General features: G+C 41.2%; 1 protein-coding gene across 1 annotated transcript in view; it reads right to left on the minus strand.

Moving 5' to 3' along the window:
* Nucleotides 1-15,571, minus strand: part of SORCS3 (sortilin related VPS10 domain containing receptor 3) — a 275,461-nt gene that overhangs the window by 79,282 nt on the left and 180,608 nt on the right. The window contains exon 6 of the mRNA XM_033065516.2: nucleotides 2,460-2,524. Coding sequence (XP_032921407.1) covers nucleotides 2,460-2,524 — 65 coding nt within the window. The remainder of the gene's footprint in view (nucleotides 1-2,459; nucleotides 2,525-15,571) is intronic.

Consider the following 15,571-nt stretch of genomic DNA (forward strand, 5'->3'; position numbering starts at 1 on the left):
CTTGTAGTATTTAAGGAGACTAGACACAGGGGCAGATGGGTTTTTCAGAGACATAACCATTTCTAATGACTGGACAGACAAAACCATGTCACAAGATACCTTGAAGGACAGACACCAGGGAGGTGAACAGGGCTGCCAGCTCCCAGATCCATAAGCTTATTAATAGCCCTGACTCATTTATGGATGGATGAGACTCCAGCATGCCCCACCACCTGTTCCCAGCTCTAGAGCACCTTTTAGGCTCCAGTGTCTGAATTGGTATTAGATAGGCTCTTGAGTCCCATTATTGATAAAAGAAGAAAAAAAAATTAAAAATTAAAAATAAAAATAATAATCAAATTCAGGAGTCTAGTTCTGAATACCACCTCCCTTCATTCCCTTTCCTTCTCTACTGCTTTTACTCTCTGTTTTCTTTTTTAAATTAAAAGCATGGAGGAGAACAGAAGAAGAGGAAAGAAAAATGTCCAGTCTAGAAGAATCATGTATTTTTCAAGTAGCCAGTGACATGGAAGGCACAGATTATTCTATCTGAACTGAACTAAGCAATGGGAATACTTGAATCCATGTCTGTTAATGCATCAAATAAGTGACTGAGCCACCAGACTGATCTAAAAGAGGCATTAGAGAAGCCTTTCCTTCCTTCTGCATAATACTGAAGAAAACTCTCATCAGACACTTTCTGATCAAGAGGCAGTAACTGCAGAGCCCCATTTTCCAGCAGGTGTAAGTGCCTCAGCTATTTCACTGAGCACATGAAGGCCCAGTTTGGTTGCAGAACTCACTGAGAGAAAAGTCCCCTGGCCCACTCCTGAGCACCCAGAGCTGTACAATATCACACTGGGGAAGTCTGTAGCTGGGAGGCTGTTGCTGCTCTGTAACACAAACTGATATTGGTTTAAGGCTTAGAACCTCTAATTGGAGCAGCACAGCTGTGCTGTGCAGGGCTGGGAGCAGAGTACATGGGTACACAGAATAGGGACAGCATGGCCTGACAGATGTGGGATGGAGGCTGCAGTGGGGCTGTTTTGCTGACACTACTGCCAAGCCTGACTTCCAGTGAAACCCTCAACACCATCAGCTGCCAAGTTCAAAATGCTGAATTTATGCATTAAAACAAGAACCAAGAGCAAACCCCTGAGCAAACAAGACCTGGAGGAAGAGAGCTGTCTTTAAGCTGGGGATACATCTTTCAAACATTTTCATCCTTGACATATCCAATATTCAAATAGCTGGGTGAGCAAGTTTAAACTTAGTTTGAAAACAGACTCCATCAGCAGTTTGTTTGCTTGCTTGCTTGGGTGTTTTTTATTTGCTTTTGACCACTTGTCCCATCATACCTGTGACAGTTCACACAGCAGCAAAGGCACTGAAGATGCCTCCCTACCTTGTCCACCCACCTGTCGTGCTGTTTCGCTTTTCCCACATATTCAACAAACAGCTGTCACCCCTGAGCTTTTATTGCCTGGTTATTTATTCAGCTGCCATCACTAAATAGCAGTGGGAGGCCAATGAGAGATATCAGAATATCCACAACCTGAGAGAAGCCATCCTGATAGACAGGAGCTTGTTCACACATCTGGCCTACGCAGCACTTGACTAAAACAGAGAAAAGTTTGCAACCAACAAAAACAAGGTGTTTTTTTCTCCCAGAAATCCTCTAACTCCTCAATCCTATGCTGTCCTATACTGTCCCTGCACCAAAATGGGACAGTTGCCCCATTGCTCCTATTTCCTCACAATGGAATAAAGTTCCACACAAGGAGCAGATGCATTACTCTGCTGCATTTCCTGTGAGAAATATCTAAAACACTTTGGAGAGAGTAAGCCAACTTACTTCTAATACCATTGTCTTTGCTGGAGACTGACTACATAGGAATCCATTTCACTGCAAATGTGACTAGATTCATTCCAGTGAGGGATTAACAATTTTTTTTTCTATTTCCTGCTACAGATCCAGGCAACTTTTCAAGGCCTGTAATGTTTTGGTGTGGAACACCTATTTGTACATTATGAGCAAAACTAAAAAATACTTTCAATACAAGACAAAGAGGAAAAGGAACATTCTAGCTAGAGGGTAAGTGTGACTGGAGGTAATTTCTCAAATTCTCAGGTACCACACAGCTGATTTGAGCACCTCTGGAAATGCACAGAGGTTCCATGGCACAATGCTGCTAGCCCAGCTCTTCATGATTGGTGTAAACAGCTAAATAGAGAACAGAATAGATGTCTTCTTAGCCCAACATGCTGTGCTTCTGTCCACCCCCTCCACAGACATGAGCCCTGCACCCCATGGCTTTCCTCTGCAGGCTCAGGATAAGAACATCACATCAAACCCCAAGGCCCACATCTCCCCTACCAATTAAAATGTAAATGGGAAGGTAAAATGGGTAAAGTGAATTCTCATTCCCACTCCATTCTTTCTCAAAGCCCATTTTTTAGCACTGGCTGCAGGCACTCACGTCCATCAGCTGTCCGGGCTTCCATGTGCACAAGGTCAGGTTCTTTATCCAAACCAGTCACTGACCTGGGGGAGAGAGACAGAAAGAAGGAAAACAGTCAGCTGAAGGGCTGCAATCAGGCAGAGATGGTAAGGGAAAGGAAAACCAGTTTAAACCTACTTTGGGACACCTGGTATGTAGGTCTCCACCTTTTAATGGCTTGTCTCCTTTGTGTTTCCACACAGACCACACTCACAACCTTCCCAGGTATGGGATAGTGATGCTGCCTGTCCCTCCTCTACAACATCAAGACTACTATGACTGCTCTTGAGGTGGCAAAGAGAGCTGGTCTCCAGTAAAATCAGAGTTCTGTTTTAATGATGAAGGGGAAAAAAAAGGGCTCAGCAGCATCATGCCTTCAGAAAGCAAATTAAAGAGAGGTTTCATTTGGCTGGTTAGAGACATGAAAGACTGAGTTTCCTGCTTTGACCCTGGTTTGCTGGGCAATCTTGCTATTCTTTATCTCCTTCTCCCCCATCTTCAAAAGAAAAACAGTGTTGCACATATGGTGAATTTTTGATTTTAAAAAGGTGAGAAAGTATTCATTATTCACACCATGACCCCATGCCATCCATGGTTCTTGACAATTACGAAAAGAGGCACAAGGAGTTTCTTTAATCTCACTAGCTGGAACCCAAGCACCCAAAGTCAAATCTTCCCATGCATTGTTATTTACTCCCTAAAAATATTTTTCAAAGCACATTAAAAGGATATTATTCCTCCTGGAAGAGGGAAAGTCAAGCCCAAAACAGAAATGTTATTATTAGTGTCCTGGCTGATAAGAATCACTGAGAGATGAACATTTAGTCCTAGCAATGGCTGGCAGGGGAAAAAAAAATCCATAGATGTCCACGTGATTTATGGTGCTGCTTCTCCTGAGTTAACCAAAGGGTTAGATTAAAAAGAGACAATGACAAAAATCAGTTTCTAATTTGGTGGGAGTTGAATTTGATACAGTAGATTGTAAATAATAGATTCCCTCTGAGCCAGCCAACATTCAGAATTCCCTAATGTTCTGAGAACATTTTTATCACATTCTTTTGCCGTTTTCATCCTTGCGGCATCAACAGCAGAAACACTGAAAATAATAATAATAATAATAATAATAATAATAATAATAATGCAGATGCTTGGATAAATTTTTGTGAATCCCACAAAAAAAACACAGCAACTGAAGCGATGACAAATATATAAATGTGCTGGAGTTCAGCTAAGATCAGCCAGAACTGCAAATGTCAAAACAACCACATTATGACCCACTGTGTAGGTAACTGAAACTGGCACTGCTTGTTAATGAGAGCACCACATCGATAGTGAGTCCATTCACAGCACTCTGAATTGTGGCCAAAAGATACCAACACAACAAAACAAAGCAGCACAGGCAGGGCTTTCATCATTCCACTCACAGCGAGGAACAGTCTGCTCCTTAATCGCTACCATCAGTTTCAGGCTGATCCCACAAGGAAGAAAGTGCTCTCTGTTACTGGTAAGGATGCCAGAGCGAGCCTGAGTTCCTGTGATCATGCAGTTTTTGGGATGAAATCTCCCCAGTATATGGACACAGTTAAAAGTGACAGTAGGATACACAGAAATTCCTTTAAATATCAGTGAAAAATATTATGGTGTGCTGCAGTATTAGTCCTCAGTGTATACAGACAGCAATCTTTGCAGTCCATAGCAGAAGTGTTCATTTCCTTCAGTGAGTAGCACTAACTGCTGTAATTTCAGTCATTCAGTAAGCATCACCTTGTCTATGACATGCAAATAGAGACAGAGGTACATGCCTACCATCATATCTACTCATCACAGCTCAATGAAACAGAGTGGTAATTCCAGCACTTTGAGGTAAAGGTTGCGAACACTTTAGGGACTCGCCCTGCAGCCCTTACCAACAGGATTCTTACTTAAAGTCAGCCTTAAATTCAGCCTCTCCTGGCATCCATCCTTCAGAAAGCCCGGCACCAGACTCCTACTGAGTCATTTGTTGCATCCTGCCACCACAATGTCAGATGGCTACACCTGGGCCCATCCCCATGGAGAGGGCACTGTATCTCCCCTGCAGCAATGGGGCAAAACTGTTCCTGGCTCAGGCAATAAGAGATGACACAGTACTATTCATTTTGAAAGGGACTGCAATTAGAAGAAACTAAGCATATCCTAACAAAATCCAGAGTACTCATTATGGTTGTGCATTTGCATATACAAGCTCTGTGGATCTACTCATAATGCCTTTCAAGTGTGCACCAGGGAATGAGAGGGATCTCCTGAAACATGTCATTCAAGCTTGAAGTTCCTTTCCAGTGCCATCTACTTGTTCTCTTAATTAGTTTTGACAAGCCTAATGGTTCTCTTCAGAATAACAATGATGACAAAAAAGGACTAGCACACAGCACACCCCTAGTACTCCTCTGTTCACTGAATGATGCCCTGCAAGTTGAAAAGCTCCCAAAGTGTTCTGCAACCCAAAAGCAAGACAGGCTGTTCTATCTGCAGGCAGGTAACAAGCCTGAAAAGTGATGCATTGGTCGTCCTTCCTTCAGTCAAACCAAGCTGCTCTCTTATACCAATGACTGATGGCAAAACAGATCCCCAATCAATGCTGTTTCTTCATGCCTCACCTTACATCTGTTCCCACTGGCATGGAACAGAGCTTTGTTTTGCATTGCTCTGACTCTTGATTTCAGGTATTTTTAGTAAATGGTCTCTAGTCATTTGTCTGGAGGAGCTTTTGCAGCAGTGGAAAGAGCAAGATGTAATTGTAGATCCTGAAGTACAAAAACCACAAAACCACACGCACAGACTCTAAAGCCATTCCTTTATCCCTTTATCCTGTTGTAATTCTCTACCCTTGAGAACTCACTACAACAACCTCTGAGGTCTGGCAATACAGCAGCAGCAACAAAACAAGGAGAGACACTTTCACAACCTTGTATCTTCTTACACATTGTCTCTCTGAAGAACATTTGGAGGATGCACAGCTCAACATTATTTAAGCAACTAAAGCATGTTGAGGAGAGATGTCAGATCCCCTGACTTGCTCAACCAAGTGTAGCCCACAGAGTGGGATGGCTGGGAAAGGCTTTCATGGTGCTCTAGCCAGTAACCCTGTCCAGAGGCTTACAAAGACAAGAGTATTTAACACTCAGGAGCCTGAGGTCCTGACCCAGACTCACACAGTTCTGTGCATACAAACTCTAGATAGCAAAATTTAAACCAAGGTTCACAAAATGTACCCGTGTGTGCTGCTGTCTTGGATGGCCACAGGGAGTAAAAACAGGCACCCTCACTGTGAGGAACTGAGCTAAATCAACATCCTCCACCATCCCTATTCATTAATCACCCCTCGCAGGAGAAAATGCTGAGAGGATGCAGTAGTGACAGGAAAGGTCAGCTTTTCCTGCTGACACGTTCCCCAACTGCTGCAAAAGCAGTTTTCAAAGTGTGGAGCCTGCAGCCAGAATTGCAGCAGGCACAGGATAATTTTCCAATTAAGAATTCAAACTACCTCTGAATTCCATTAAAAGGAATCATTGTTACTTTTTTTTTGTCTCCTGCTGCTGCTTTTCCTTTCTGTTTTCATGGCAGCTCTTGATTTTCACAAGATCTTTCCTCCCTTCTTTTCAGAAGAGAACTGTGTGCTCTTGAAAGTTGAGGGATGGAGGTGATCCTGGCAAGATCCTTATCTCTATCCTGAGGGAAGAGCATTGTGCATGGATGCACATTTACTAGGCCACCCTGCTAATATTTCATCTCTGGGAGGGACAGCAAGCAAGAAGGGCAAGGAAAACACAATATTCTGCACTTTAACTATTCCTAAAGAGTTTCCCTATAAGGTGCTGTACACTTCAAACTAAAAAAATGCCAACACATTCAAAGAAAGGACAAAAGAAAAACAAACATCTTCACGTTACTTGCCTACTGCACACCCCAGCTCACTTTTTCTACCAAATCTAATGCCTTTCCATGGAATAAACAAATTTTCCATTTTTTTCTACCTATTTTCCAGACACCAGGCATTTGAAAAGGAGCATTGAGATCTGGCTCCTCCAACATCTTAAATGAAAACAGCTGAGCAATTCCAACTGTCTGTTGATCCTTGCTCCCTAAACCATCAATTGAGAGTAAGAAATGTCCTATTCCTCTAGCACCTGGACCCAAGAGTTTGGGAGGTTTGAGTGAGTATCAATGACTATGAGCACCATTTGTGTTTGGGATTTACAGACAAAATCAAAACTTTTACAACAAACTGAGACTGCCAAGATGCTGACTCGAAAACTCAAGATTTGCAGGTTAAGGTGTTAGACTGGAGGCAACTGCCAGTGTCCAAGTAAAGAGGAAACAGATGGATACTACCTGGCACGATGTGGTGCAGTAAACAAGGGCAGAAACAGCAAGGAACAAGGCACATATATTGTGCAATAATATGTAAAGAGGGAAAAGCTCATCCTCTTGCTGCAGGCAACTGCAGTTAAATTAGTGGATGTTGCCAATTCGTCTGCTCTAATTTTAATTCTGTCCTGCTCCAGAAATGAATAAACACTTTTGTGTGATACCAAGCAGTGCATGTTTCTAACTCATCCAGGCAATGCAAGGGCCATGCCTGTGTGGATATATGGAAGCAGGAATTAATTCATTCAATCCCCACTCAACTGACCCGGAGTTTTCCACATGGCACCCTTGCTAAATGACACATGCCTTTCCAACAGGCTTCTCCTCTATCTGATATTGCATAACATTTCTCTAGGTATCAATAACTGCATTTGGCTTCAGGTGGTCAAGGTGATTCATGTATTAATTGGTCTGAAATCAGCCCTGCCAGACATTAACTCTGGGCATGTAACAGCCCACATGCACCCAACCTGCACACAGCCCTGGGCCAGCCACCTCACCATAAACTACCATAGTTATGAACTATACAAATGTTGAATTGTTGGGGCAAAGAATGTGTTTATTAAAGACATAAATACAGTATCATTCTCTGTGGCTGAACAGAGGGAGACACTGCTGGATGTGATGAGGTCTCTGAAGAGTTATGGGCAAAACCTCCTCGCACAGCATATTTCAAATGAAGCTTGGGAAAAAAGCTGGGCAGCAAGATACTGTAAGGAACTGTCTTAGCTAGCTCCCTGGAGCTTTCTACATCTTTTCAGTGCTAATTTCTGTTATGCTGTAGTTCTGGACATCGGCAGAAGTAATTGTTTTGAGGCTTAGCTTGCAAGATAAGGGGAAAAAATTGCCAAGTGTTTATTCTCAGCTAATTTCTTTTCAGCAAACCAATCCTTTTTAAAATGATCCCAATGAATTTTAAGGAGGTTTTCTGCATGATATCTCAAAGCAAGCAAAACTTCAGGTGTTCATGGCATCTGCATGTGCTTCCATATGTGCATACATGCATCTGCCTCCCCACTAATACCAAATGTCTAAATCTGTACCTTCCCAGGAAACTCAGTGGATCACAGGCCCCTGAACCACAAAGTTGCTACACGCAGTTCTTTCAAGCACAAACCAGACCAAGAAGAGGAAAGAGGTCCAAATCACTCCTCTCCTTGAGGGGAAAACTGACATTTAGGCTCAACCATGCCAGCCATCACCAGAGAATCCATTCAAGGCAGCAGGCTCTGCTGCACAGAGAAACATTTCTTTCTCTTCTCAGTACATAAAGGAAGGTGACTCTTTATATTACAGAAATTAACAGGGGATGCCTTTAAAGTATATTTAGCTCCAGAAAGACTACTGTTGCTTAATATTTTTTTCTTTTCCCTTTATCCTAACATCAAAACCTATGCACAAATAAGTTTGTGTCTAGTTCTCATCCACTTAATAGGTCTTAGTCCTTTAAAGTCCTCTGGCATTTTTTTCCAAACATATACCATAAACCCCAACAAATATAACCACATCTTGTGAAATATACTTGAAACATTTTGTGTGTAGAAGGCCAAAGATCCTTTTTCACAGCCTGGTCACAGTTTGAAAGGGCCAGCAACACAGGCAGGGCATGTGCTCCAGGTGGCATCCGAATTTCCCAGTGGTGCCCTGGAAATAAGTCCTTATGGGGACTGAGGCTCATGCAGAGAGTGTGTCAGCTCTGCCAGGCCAGCCCTGGCTGCTGGCTGCTCCCAGGTGCAGCCCCAGTGCTGGTGCTCAGCAGGGAAATGTGCTGCTCCCAGGCAGCTGCTGCTCCTGACTCATGGGGTACAGCTGATCCAGGCTATGCAAAGGCAGTCCTGAGGGTTTATCCCTCATCCTAACTGAATGAGAAGCCTTTATTTTTGCCAAGTCCTGGCAGAACCAGCATCAGGATATGGTGGAAATAATGAAGAATCAGCTCATCAAGTTTAAGATGTTACTGTCCTGAAGACCTCCCAAAGCCTGAGTGCACAACACACCATCACTCCCAACACCAACAGTGCTGCTTTGGAGGGGCATTTCTAGAGAAGAGAGAGGGGATTCTCCTGGGGTTTAGAGGTCTACAAGTGCTATGGTTTTAAGCACTTTCCAACACAAGGGTTTGGTTCTGTTTTGCCTTCCTCTGCAAGGGACACTTTTTTGCAGGGCATTTTCACTTCTGCTATTCTTAATTTCAAGCTCCTTTAGGAAACAAGAATAGAAGTATATTTTTAGATTTTTGCATTTGCTTAAAATTAGTTTAGTGCCAGCTATATTATGAAGCCCAGTTAATTAATGTTTTCCCAATGCTTGGCTACCCTTCTTTGAAAGTCATGTACATGGGGAATTGCTATAGATCATTGCTTTGCTTTTTCATTAAACATGAATCAGCCCTGTTTCAGATCACTTTAAAAAAGCAAAGTACATGCTCAAAGATTCCTCAGCTCAGCCAGGCAGTCCTGTAAGCAAAGATTTCACTGGAGTTACACCTTTCCCTCAAAGGAAATGTTTGTCATATTCCTCTGAGTTTGTTTTCTAGCAGAAGTATCTTAAACATGACCCATTCAAGAAATGTTTTACATCAAAATAGGGATTATCAGTTCACTGTGTGTTTAATTGCCCTCATTTGTACAAATATTTTCCAATTGTAAATATGACATGCCCAAAATGCTAAGGCTCAGTGATTCAGTTATTAACAGGGGCCTAGGCAGAATAAAGTGCCTCTGAAAAGCTTCAGAGCAAGAGCATCATTTAATAAATGAATGCAGCAGTAGATGGATAAAAATAAAGCTTAAATTGTCCAAAGAGGGGATGCCAGTATGAAACTTGGCACAGACAGTATGTATAGGATTTGCTGATGAGCCCCACATGCCTATGAGCATTGTACATTGTATTAATTAAGGAAGAATGAGTGTCTACATTCCCTGTTATAGGATATTGTGAAGAATCACCCTGGGATAACATCTAACATTCTGGAAATGAATTTGTGGTTCATTTCATGCGTTTTGGGGAAAAACAATATGAAAAAATAGATTTGTGTCACAAACCTTTTGTGACAGTTGTTTCTCTGCATTTCAGACACTAACCCGAAGAGAACAAATGGCTCATTTCATTATTTGACTTTTAGCCATCAGCCAGAAAAGGAAGAGGAAAGAAAGGAATGAAGAAGAAAGGTAAGGAGGAGAAATACAGAGTAAAATAAAGTACTCTGTTCTGGACCAGCAAGTATAAATGCATCAACATGTCTCCTTCCCCCCAAAAAAGCACACTCAATTAGCTGCTGAGAGTGAGATATTCATTTGTCCCAACACCACAGAGGAAAAGACAAAGAAGCAGGAAACAAAAGGGATTCTGGCAGCAGACAGATATCTAAAGACAGGCTCTGTCTGTAGAAACAGCAAGTGTGTGTGCCTATGATTTGTAAAAGCAACAGTGACATGAGGTCAGCAGATCACCAAGTGTCTCATGACAAGACAGGTTTGCATTCAAGACAGAAGCATCCTCCCAGCAGAATGGAGAGATGAATAAAACAGACACAGTCACAGGCAGGTCTCTGTCAGTGAAAGAGCAGCACTGTAGCAGGAGAGACCAGAGAAAACACAGATATTTTGTGGGTCCTTTGCCCTGAGGTAGGCAGGTGAACAAACAATAAGGAGACAAGGCTGCCCAGGGGGCTGAGCAGCAGACACACTCCCAGCTCTTCACAACAGCAGCATCCCAAAGCATCCTCATCCCCAAAGCATTGCCCTGATCGAGTGAGAATGCTCAGGGCAGAATGCTGCAGTGGGAGTCATGTCAAGAAGCAAAGGTGCATGGTCAAGCTGCAGGTAAATCAAGAGCTTCTCTTGTTGGGTTCTTAATCCATTGTTACAGAGGAGCAATAAAAGGAAAGAGAAGTACAAGGCCAAATGAAAAGTAATACTCTGCTGGTTTCTAGCCTCAAGGCAAATTCCAAAGTGCCAGCACACTGTTCAAATCTAATGATTTGTAGAAAGAAAAAAAAAAGAAAATAATTCTGGAGAAACTACTGCAGATCTAGAAATGGCTTTAGGGAGTCGCTATTACAGATTGCCCCTAAAATCAATATTGTAATGGAACATGTCTCCTTCACTCAAAGATTTTCAATCAAAACCTGAAAACCAAAAACACTGTGAGCAAAACCCAAGAATCTGCCTGTACCCTTTGGCCAAAAACCTGACGGAGTTTTTGGCTTGGTTTTCTTTTTTTTTTTTTTTAATAAAAAGTAAGATTTTCTCCATAATGAGAAAACCCAGATCTACTGAAATCAGCTCTGAAGTCTACAGGTATAATTTATTATTTCCTAAGTACTTGCTGGCAAACACAGGTGAGTATGTTTCTCTCTCAAACTCAGCTACAGAAATCCAGATATTCCATTAAACACAGAAATGTTTCTACATCCCATTTTTACTGCCTTCTGCCCAATGAAGAACAATTATGTTGCAAGATAATTACAGAGCTATGATAACCACTGCTATGTCCTATTCCAATTAACTCACTACAAATATACAAGTGAAACAGCATCACTCACTGGCTTTTCATCCCTGTTCTCTATATGATCAGGAAGACACAAGTTACTGAATCAACATTATTTAAAAGAACCTGTAGTGCAGCTAATAAGAGGCTCCTTCCTGTTCTTACATTCTGATGTAGCTTCATGCTCACTGTGTTTAACAATAGCAAAATTAAACTCATCTCATTCTACAGAGGAGACTCAGGGGAATGCCAGGGAATGAAAGGATGGGAGTTTCATTTTCTTCTCTTGCCGAGAATGAATTCTGCCTCATATAACTGCTGATGAATTGCCATTTTAAGAGAGTTTGTTAATTTACAACAAGCAGAAGGCATAAAAACGGACCTCCTTATCTTTAATGGATGTTATTGAGCAACACAAATGGTTCACATTTAAATTAATGCAGAAACATCTTGTCTGTTTTGCCATGATAAGACTGTTCTTTCTACACAGCATGGGCTCAACTTCTTCTGTTAAATAAAACAACTGGTTTTGTTCAGCTTAATGCCAGGCAAATTTCCAAAGGTTCAGCAGCTGAAGTCAGTTCAGGGAAATGAACTGGAATTTACCTGGGTCCTTCCCGATTCTTTTTTGAGAAAATCTTTCTGAATAATTTTGAGGTATCTAGCTTCAAGTAAAAATGGTCCCTGGCAGTGCTGATGTACTTGCTCAGGATAAATCCTCTGTTACATTGCAATCTAATAAATTGCAACTTATCTAATCTATTAGATCGCAACTTCCTCCAAAGCAAGGATGCTTCCAGCCCCAGTTGCTGTAAAGAAACAAGAGCTGAAAAGTGCATTTCTCACAATCAATTGGGTCAGAATATGTGAAAAGTTCATTCCTAAACTTTGTAGAACAGTAGTGATTTTAAAAGAATTCCCAAATGTTATCTTTCTATCATCTGAAAACAAGAGGGATTTTTTCTCACACTGAGAATTCACCCATTTTTCCAGAAATTGAGAGATTTGTATGATACAGAAAAAAGGCCAATACCTAACCCAAATTCCCCATTAAAAAATAAATAAATAAAAAGTGGGAAACTCTTCCTTGTTAGCCAGAATGCACAAAATATGATGCTACTTCCAGCCTGGCAGCCTGACTTTTGATTAGCTTTGCCAAGCTATGACAATATGGGAGATCCCCATATGCCTCAGAGGGATGCATTATTCAATATATTAATTAGAGGGCTGGCTTTCATCAATGCTTCCTACAAAGTATCACAAAGAATTACTCTGGGACTGTTCCTGACAGGCTGGAATTAATTTGTGTCTGAGTTCACGTGCATCAGGAGAGCCAGGATGAAGTCAGGCCAGGCAGACTACATGAGTCAGCAGCACAGCATTTCAGCTTCCAACAATGGCCTTTGAAACACAGTGTTGGGGTTTGGATTTATTTGTTTTGATGGGTTTTGATCTTTTTTGTTACCTTCTTGCCTGAGAAGAGCACAGATCCTCCTACCATGCGTTCTTCAGACAGGCACAGCACTGGGACCCACTCCAGGGATCAATACCAATGGGGGAGAAAAATTCAACAAACTCTTCCTTAAAGCATTCCTGGTCTTCCTTTCTAGTGGTTTATCTAGTCTGCTTCAGTCTCAGACACTCGGTCAAAGAGACTGGGTGAGAGGTGGGGGATATAAAATTATCCAAGATTAGCAATGGGAGAGGTAAGAGAAGAGTCTGGTCCCTGGGAGATAAAGAAACCTGATAGATGGGAGACCAAAGCCAAAGGCTTTTTGATGGCTGAAAGCACTAACTGCAGTGTGATGGGTGACATACAGTGGTAGGCATTAGATTTAAACCAAATGAGCAGAAGTATTACAGCCCTTACTTTTTTAAGGTCTTAAGGAAAAAAAAAATAACTGCCAGTCACAGAACATTAAAGACATAAGTGTGGCAGATATCACAAATTGTACTAAAATCACAACAAATCACAAATTCTGAAAGCTCAATAGTATTTATGTAAGGACATCCATAATTACATTAGTGGAGAGGGATAATCCTTCCTTCTGCAAGATACATTGTGTTCATCAAGCAAAAAGAGGTTAGAGAGAAAAAGCAGGTGGTTAGAAACAGAAGTCCCTCAAAGACAACTTATTCCAAAACTGCCCTTCAAGAGGACATACCCTGCATTGGAAGAACTCATTCTTGCTGTGATAGCAGACAGAATTACAGAAGTGTATATGTAATGTGACACTTTATCATGCAGCACTTTACTCAGGGTTCACTTATTCTGTAGTTCATGGGTTTTAAAGGAGAATTTAAAGTTTTTAAAATTATTTCCCTTCATAATCACATGATCACACACAATCCTTCTAGCCAGAATGTTTTTAGTATGTTTTTCTTTTTTTTTCTCATTGAAAGATCTCTGTGCCTCGGCAGCCTGATTAGCATGAAATCCACAGGACTTTGTAGAAAAGTCAAACATTATTTTCCTAGGAAAGGAGGCAGTGAGGAGAGGAGCACCACACAATACTAAAGCATCCATCAGCTATGACTTAGAGCTTACATTCATAGTACAAGAGATTAGTTCTAACAAATTTCCCTTGTAAGATAAAGTGATCAGTCAGCATAAACATACACCAAAGTCCCAAGTATCTTTGGTTTTAGTCCCAGGAAAACCAGAAAATAGTCTGTAATACCTCTCCAGTATTGTACTATGGGTTTTTTTCACATTCTACAAAGATGCTTTCCCATATCCAACTATTTCTGTCAATCTCTCATAAATTTGTTCCAAAAAGAACATGGACTGTGCTCAGGAAGAGGAACAGCAGTCTGAACATTACACTGACCACAGGCACTAATGGAACTCGTGGGGTCTCTGCAGTCTCCATAAAACAGTCCTGCAGTGTTTCCCAGAGACAGAAAATGAGGGATTTTCCTGTTCTTAGAGTCATTTAGGTTTTTATTCTCTTAGCTATCCATAAAATCCATCACAGTGTCCCTGGAAGAGCACTTACCAATCTGTAGTTCAAAACCAAGATAGAATTATGTTTAGGAAAAAAATAGCACACACTTTGTTTCAGATTGCACTCTTTCCCTGCTTTAACCTTTTTTTTTATTAATCATATATTGCAAAATAATGTTTTATTCAAATTTTAAGATTACTCAAAAAGACAATCAAAAACTGTCAAACATTTCACAACATTCCTTCCTTTAATTTTTGAGAGAAACATTTTGATAATGTTGCCATGAATTCTAAAATATCTTTATTGACTTGAAATGTTTTCAACAAAAATAAATACTGTTTCAGCCAATAAAAAGCATCCACCTCTATATCCAGGTTCCATTTATATCTCTGTCACTGAGTTACTGTGTAATCACAAGTTAGTCACCCACAACCCAACATTTGGAAACACTAAATATCTATAGTGCCAATGCATTAATTGTAGGCACACAAAATGAAATAAAAGACCTAACCTTACAGTTTTATTTTGCCCTTTTTTAAGTGAAAAGGAAAATAAAATTAGGCCTATTATCACCATGGTGTTATGGTCTTTAATTAATTAAAGTGACCTCGCAAAGAAATCTTTCAGTACACGCCAAGAATTTATGAGAAAGTCTCATCCCCCTGAACTCTTATTACAGAGCTTGAGGCTAGAGTTTGGAAATGTTGTCCTCAGCTTAGTACAGTTCATGGTCATGATGGCTTGAGTAACACATTCCAGATTTATGGTAGCTTTACTCTCCAGAAGGAAAACCTTCCCGGGGTGTTCTTGCCCACGGGGCATGGGTAGCAAGTCGCTCACCAGAGCCAAGTGAGTCATTAGCCAGGGAGGCTCCAGTAACAGGCTCTGGGTGCACGCCTTGGTGATGCTCGTAGGTGTCATCCACAGATGCCAAACTGGAGTCATTCCCTTTATCCACAGCTCCATGTACGGTATGGTTTTAACTCTGAAAAACTCCGATGTAGGATTATTTAAGAGTCAATTTGACATTTACATGACTATGTTTTCCTAACACTAAACTTGGCTGTAAAAAATCAGGCGATGTTTCCCCAGCATTGTGCAATGACACCATCTGGTAGTTAATGATTAGTGGGATTTACAGGAGAGGCAGGCACATATTTGACTAACCATCTCTTTGCTGACAAACTAGGCAAGTAAAGTTAATGTCAGCTCTATCCAAAGGTCACTCCTGGAACTGCTGCTGAA

Source organism: Catharus ustulatus, chromosome 8 (assembly GCF_009819885.2).
Source record: "Catharus ustulatus isolate bCatUst1 chromosome 8, bCatUst1.pri.v2, whole genome shotgun sequence".
Classification (NCBI taxonomy): domain Eukaryota; kingdom Metazoa; phylum Chordata; class Aves; order Passeriformes; family Turdidae; genus Catharus; species Catharus ustulatus.